Source organism: Sinocyclocheilus grahami, unplaced genomic scaffold (assembly GCF_001515645.1).
Source record: "Sinocyclocheilus grahami isolate Dianchi unplaced genomic scaffold, SAMN03320097.WGS_v1.1 scaffold84.1, whole genome shotgun sequence".
Taxonomy (NCBI): Eukaryota; Metazoa; Chordata; class Actinopteri; order Cypriniformes; family Cyprinidae; genus Sinocyclocheilus; species Sinocyclocheilus grahami.
In genome coordinates, this window is record NW_015505263.1 from 587714 (window position 1) to 594891 (window position 7178).

General features: G+C 36.8%; 1 protein-coding gene across 1 annotated transcript in view; it reads left to right on the forward strand.

Moving 5' to 3' along the window:
• LOC107586637 (tonsoku-like protein) overlaps nt 1-6832 on the forward strand; it is a 14517-nt gene extending 7685 nt beyond the window's left edge. Inside the window, 11 exon segments of the mRNA XM_016274091.1 lie at nt 759-949; nt 1235-1317; nt 1401-1557; nt 2564-2647; nt 2721-3023; nt 3776-3947; nt 4050-4225; nt 4535-4608; nt 4724-4857; nt 6363-6529; nt 6531-6832. Of these exon segments, the coding sequence (XP_016129577.1) occupies nt 759-949; nt 1235-1317; nt 1401-1557; nt 2564-2647; nt 2721-3023; nt 3776-3947; nt 4050-4225; nt 4535-4608; nt 4724-4857; nt 6363-6529; nt 6531-6566 (1577 nt within the window). The 3' untranslated portion in view covers nt 6567-6832.
• Nucleotides 6833-7178: the final 346 nt, after the last annotated feature.

Genomic DNA, 7178 nt, shown 5'->3' on the forward strand with positions numbered 1-7178 from the left:
TTTTTTATATTATGATGTATATGGTAATGTAACACTTTTCCTGGAACGCTTTCAAAATAACATTTCCCAACACTGAAATTAACTTTCATGGAATGGGTTCTGAAATATTCGATTCTAGTTGGTCAGTCGCTGCGTTCTGCTGTCAGATATTTTTGTATAATATAATGTTATAATTAATATACAATATGTATGACATAAAATAGTATTTTTGTATGATATTAATAATATAATATAATTAATATACAGATATTATTGATGCTAAAACGATTTAATTGTCAATTGTTGATTAGTTTGATGTCTCTCACTATTTCTCATAGCAGTTCAAAGTTCCTCCAGTAGGGGTCTGTCTCTGAAGAAGGGCACTGATAAGTCTCGGCATGTGAAGATGAATCAAATGCCCGGGATGGTGAATCTAGGCAGGAGGGAGGTCAGCAGGTCACAAAGTCCCATCATGACTCAAGAATCTGGGCCCATTCATAACCCTGCACTTCCTGTCCATAAGTCAGTGGTAATACAATCTCATTACTTTGTATGTTTAATATATAAAGTGGCATTCAGTTACCATTTTGGAAAAAATGCAGTTATTCTGCATTTCTAACACTATTTTATGTTAAAAAAAAATGTCATAATTCTTGGCAAGTACTAAACAAATTAGTCAAAAAGGAACTAACAGATCTAATATTTCTATTTCTACATAATACTACTTATTGTGTTTGATACTTTTAGACTGTTATAATTAATGTCACTATTTCTCATAGCAGTTCAAAGTTCCTCCAGTAGGGGTCTGTCTCTGAAGAAGGGCACTGATAAGTCTCGGCATGTGAAGATGAATCAAATGCCCGGGATGGTGAATCTAGGCAGGAGGGAGGTCAGCAGGTCACAAAGTCCCATCATGACTCAAGAATCTGGGCCCATTCATAACCCTGCACTTCCTGTCCATAAGTCAGTGGTAATACAATCTCATTACTTTGTATGTTTAATATATAAAGTGGCATTCAGTTACCATTTTGGAAAAAATGCAGTTATTCTGCATTTCTAACACTATTTTATGTAAAAAAAAATGTCATAATTCTTGGCAAGTACTAAACAAATTAGTCAAAAAGGAACTAACAGATCTAATATTTCTATTTCTACATAATACTACTTATTGTGTTTGATACTTTTAGACTGTTATAATTAATTAATGCATTTTTAATTGCCATTAATGAATAATGAGCCACCAGCATCATTCCAGAACCGAGCAGCCCATGTTCCTGCACCGATCAGGATGAGGGTCAGAGTTCAGGACAATGTCTTCTTGATTCCCGTTCCACACAGGTCTGATGCTGCTTTTGAATGTATCAGATAGTGTTTAGTGGTTAAGTAGTTGTAGATGTTATATGTTGTGTTGTGTTGTGCAGTGAGGCAGACTCTTGTACAGTGGCGTGGTTGTGTGATCAGGCCGCTCAGCGTTACTATCAGACGTGTGGATTACTGCCACGTCTGTCCCTGCAGAAAGAGGGCGCTCTGCTCTTACCCACCGATCCACTGCTGGCTGTGCTGCACACTAATGAAGAGGTCAGAGATCATGGGAGAACGTCTATGTATTTTTCTACTGTTTGTCGTTTTTTTTTAAGAACTTGATGAAAGCAAATAGTTTTTGCTTATGCATAATTTTTACAGTTTTTTTTTTTTTTTACAAACTACAGAATGAAAGACAAAATTATAGTCATTTACAGAGGGATTGTAGCAAAACAAACATAATGTGGGAGCAAAAGAGTTGACAGGAAAATGAATAGTATAATAATAATAAATGCATATTTTTTACCAACAAGAAATGATTAATATATAATAGTTTTGTATATAGTATAATGCAATACAATACAGTATAATATAATAATAAAATTAATAGACAGATATTAATGATACTAAACTTTATTTCCCGTTGCTAATTAGTTTTATGTCTTTCACTATTCTGCAGTTTCTTAAGCACATTTTCATATTTTCGGAACTATATATATATATATATATATTTTTTTTTTATTTTTTTATTTTTTTGGAAGTCTGTGTCGCAGTAAAACTAAATATTTTTTTTAGTTAAGTGGTATTACCAAAATCATAATTGTATGGTCTAGTGTTTAGAATACTTGTGCTTCATCTCATTTGGTTTTCTCTATCATTTCAATAATTTGAAACTTGACGTACAAACCAAAAAGATAATATTAGTCATAACACATGGTTTAGTACGGCATCAGTGCTCAAAACAGTAATATGCTATAAATATTACTGGAGGTGTTTGAAGTGTGAAATTTCTGGTTCTCTGTATTTTTATTTATTTATTTTATTTTAATTGTTCCATGTTATTAACAATATAGCTCAGGCTCCTTTTTTTTACCTTAAAACAAAAGTGTGTCAAACTCCAAAAAAAAAAAAAAGATCCATTAAAGTAGTCTGATAGTACTATATTATAGTAGTCTTCTGAAGCCATACAGTATCCTTGTATGGTGAACAGGGTGAAAGTTTAAGTTGTTTTCCATTGCAAACCTTTCTTTTTTTAATCTTTTGGTCAATCTGCCTATTGCAGGTTCTTGCTGAGGTGCGTTCATGGGATCTTCCTCCTCTCCCTGAGCGCTACAGGAAAGCCTGTCAAAGTCTGGGTGTTGGGTGAGTGTTGTGTTTTTCTAGTCTGGGATCTTTATCACAAAACATGCTTGTTTCATACCATGTGTGTTTCAGAGGAGAACCGGCGTGTGTCTCGGCTGTGTGAGGTGCAGGATAGCAGCTCCTGTGTGAACGTCTGTGGACTCATTTTGCCTCCAGCGTCTCTGACTCCTCTCCTCCGAGCGCTCAAACTGCAGGCCAGCCTCACGGAGCTGCGCATCTCTGCCAACCGTCTGAACAACGACCTCCTTCCAGAACTGATGTCTGCGGTGGCCACCATGCCCACACTGAGGATTTTAGACATATCAGCCAATCAGATCACTGGAGAGGCGCTCAAAAAAGCATCGGACACGTTTGAAACGAAGAGTCAAGCTGCTTTCCCGGCAAGTGTACTTTCATTCTTCCGGTAATATAAGATCATCTATTAGGGACAGACGTTACAGAAGTTTTCATATCAGTTATTGGCCATTATTAGAGTTTTTCTTTTTGTATTTTTTTTATTTAATGAAATCAGTCGATAATAGATATATTTAAAAGCTCTTGTTTAAGCTCTTTCCCCTATTTTTACATTAAGATTAACTTACCATCTTTAAAACACTACACTAATAATAACTTGTATATCTTGCATAAATGTCATTTATAGCAAATCTCAATATGAATGTTTCATACTGTGTGTATACTGTGTGTATCCAATATATATATATATATATATATATATATATATATATATATATATATATATATATATATATATATATATATAGCGGAGTTTTAACAAGCATATCTTAGCATGCATGAGTCACCCAGTGGTGTGGTCACTGAGATCTGCAGCTAATATAGACGTGTGAAGAATGAATATCAGATAATTGTGACTGTCTTGTCAGTATGTGGTCAAGAGGTTTGCTCCTTTCTTGAGAAGAAACAAACTGCTTCCCTTTTTTGGTTCAGTGGTTTCATGAGGAAAGCGTTAATGGTCAAGTCTAAAAGAACAGATGTGTAATTCACACATTCATGAAATCAGATCACTGAGAACTTATTGATCATCATCTTATGAAAAGAGTACTGCATAATATAATTTGATAGCAAGCTTTGATACCCCCCTCTCTTTTTATATTCACTTTTTTTCTCTCTGTAGTGTCTAGAGGAGTTGAATTTAAGCATGAATCCTCTGGGTGATGGCTGGACGCAGGCATTAGCGAGTCTTCTGTCCTCCTGTCCCCTGCTCTCCACTCTGTCCCTGCAAGCTTGTGGCCTCTCTGCACGTTTCCTGCAGCAACACCGTCTGCTCTTAGCCAACGCCATGGCCAGTAAGTGCACCATCAGATGCATCTGATCTAAAGTGACCTATGTTAGACAACCGAATGAAATCATGCTGTTTCTGTACTGTCTGTTATTTTATGCTCTCACAGGCACTGGAAATATGAGGTCAGTGTGCCTCTCCCATAATGCACTGGGCTCCACTGGTTTTGAGCTTGTGTTGAAGACGTTACCGATGCACTGTCTCACGCAGCTTCAGCTCTCTGCAGTCTGTAGAGGTCCATCTGACCAGCCTGCCATGGAGATCCTCGCTAAACTCCTGACACAAGTACACTTACTTCCCTCTAGTCCAGTTAGACTTGCCAAACTTGAAAAAATTAATTATCTATCAGTGTTTTTAAAATGTCAGTACATGACTGAACGTTTTTTTGTTTAATGCAACCTCTGCTCCTACCTGTCAGTCAGTTCCCCTTTCCAAATGATAAAAACAAGAATGTGTGCTTAAGATGTTTAGTATGGGGTTGTGGGCTGTTTTGGGGAATTAGACTCCAGCCCTAAAGCCATTTAATCTCTGCTTTAAAATCTACATCATTCAACTGCTATGAAAATTAATATTGACTAAATGTTTGGGTTCCAGGGTGACTGTCCACTCACGCACTTAAATCTGGCTGGAAATGGCCTCACGGACCACAGTGTCCTCTTGCTCGCTAGGTGAATCATTCAACTCTCGTCTTACTGTACTGAAACAACTTAATGCATCATTTATATGCTTCTTTCAGTTTGCAGCTTATCATATATATTCTAGATATATTTTGGTTATTTTTAGGTGTCTTCCTGTTTGTCCCTCTCTTGTATCTTTGGACTTGTCTGCTAACCCTTCAGTGACTTCAGTTGGCCTTCAAAGTCTCCTTAACGCCCTCATGGAGGCCCAACGACCTTTGACCCATCTCAGTCTTCAAGGTATTTTCTTTTCCTCCAGTGATAGTCAGGTTTAATCGCCTGTGTCTCATCAGCTCTGATGCATTTGTCTTTTTATTGTGTTTTCCTTTTGTATCCTGCCGGTGGTTTGGTTGTAGGCTGATAAGGGAAAGGTTGTAGGTTCAAATCCCTAAACGGTGATGAACTTAAAGGGATAGTTCACCCAAAAATGAAAATTGTCATTAGTTACTCACCCTCATGTTGTTCCAAACCCGTTAAGACCTTTGTTTTTCTTCGGAACACAAATTAAGATATTTTTGATGCATTCTGAGAACTCTCTGACCCTCCCATAGACAGCAAGGATCCTTACCCGATCAAGGCTCAGAAACGTAGCAAGGAGATCGTTAAAATAATCCATGTGACATCAGTGGTTCAACCGTAATGTTATAAAGCTATGAGAATACTTTTTGTGCACAAGGAAAACAAAAATAACGACTTTATTCAACAATTTGTCTCCTCCGTGTCACCCTATAGCGCCATTTTGGAGTATCACATACGTAAACAACGTATGTACGTGGATTTGTTGTTTACATTTCGATCAAAGCATAAACAGCGTATCCACATACATACAACTTAATTTATGGTTGAACCACTGATGTCACATGGATTATTTTCGGCGGTGGCAGCAACAATAAAGTTACGCCTTCTTACTTTGCGTGAACATTTGGGCGCCGTTATGCAAATCTTCCCACATCGTGACGTAGACATGTGGGGGTGTGTTTAAACAAGGCATTTTAGGAGGGCGTGGACGACTCTTAACTTTTATAAAGAATATCTCTTTGGATTTGAGACTTTAGTCTTTGCAACTTTAGGGATCTTATCTATTCACAAACAGCTTGTAACACTCCAAAGAGAAAGGAAAACTTGAAATCGCATCATATAACCCCTTTAATTTGTGTTCAGAAGATGAACGAAGGTCTTAACGGGTTTGAAACGACACAAGGGTGAGTAATTAATGACAGAATTTTCATTTTTGGGTGAACTATCCCTTTAAGCAGAGATGTTTAAAATCAAAGGGAATTTGAGGGTACTTTCCCTGTAATAGGTTTACTGACACTTCAGACTTGAACTATTGCTTTCTGAGCATCTGATCAAAAATGGGAGAAATTACTAGTACGCATATGATGTAATTCAGTTTTTACAGTAAGTTACAATTTTTTTTGCTGCAAAAAGGGAAAGTTTTTATATATGTTGCAAAAGCATATCATGAAGTAGATAGTAGATTTCAAATTAACTTGAAGTGATGACAAATTTCTGACACTTGTGACACTTCAAGCATATTTTTTGTTATAAAGTTGCATGTAGTCACATCATAATCTTGCAGCAGCATCTCACAGAAAAAGCAGTTTGAGAAGCTAATTTGTGCAGTGTTTGAAATGAAGGATGTGTCACCAACCATCTAAACAAACTGATTATGATCGCTGTTGTTGTGAATGTGACTTACTGTGTCCTGTAATGTTTGAAGTTCCTCTCGTTCTTCATGACAGGCTGTCAGGTGTCAGGACCTCTGGGTGATGTTTGTTTGGAAAGTCTGTCTGATCACATCAGAGACCTGCGTTTGTGCTCCCAAAGTCTGAATAAACTAGACCAGGATGCACTGCAGCAGAGCTGGAGACGGAGATCAGAACCCATGCATGCGTTTTCTCGCAACTCCCAAATGCATGCTGAGCATCACCGCAGCTTCACAGTAAACTATTTCTGGCAGTAGCATTAGTTTAATGGACAAATGCTTGAAAACATTTGTCTGTAAATACTGTCTAATTGTAGCATGTGTGCTGTCATTATGTATTTTTTTTAATTGTAATTATTTGTATGGACACGTATATTTGTTTATACTTGACTCAAACCAATTTTATTCTTTCTTGCTGATTTTTTGCCAAATGTAAGAAAGAGTTTGAAATGGGCAAGGGATATTAATGTATGTGGTGTGGTGCTTATGGACCAAGAAACGGACCAATAAATATGAATTCAAGCATCCTCTGTTTGTAAAAGTATCTCCAAAAATTGGAAGAGCAAAAACATGTCACAAAACATGAGTTCCATGCATTTATTGTGCCCCATAGATCAATAAAATGGAATAGCCTCTGCACGGACAATAATTAAATGATTTTAATTACTAAACCATATTGTTGATGGAAATAATAAGAGAAAAATACAAGTGGTTGTTGTTATTAATAATATATCAATGATTTTGAAAAAGTAACAAATTAATACCACTGTTTTAAATAGCAGCCGTTGAGCTGCGCTTGCTGAAGCTGAAGAGCTGAATGAACATGGTAAACTGAAGCGTTTTGCTGGCAGCT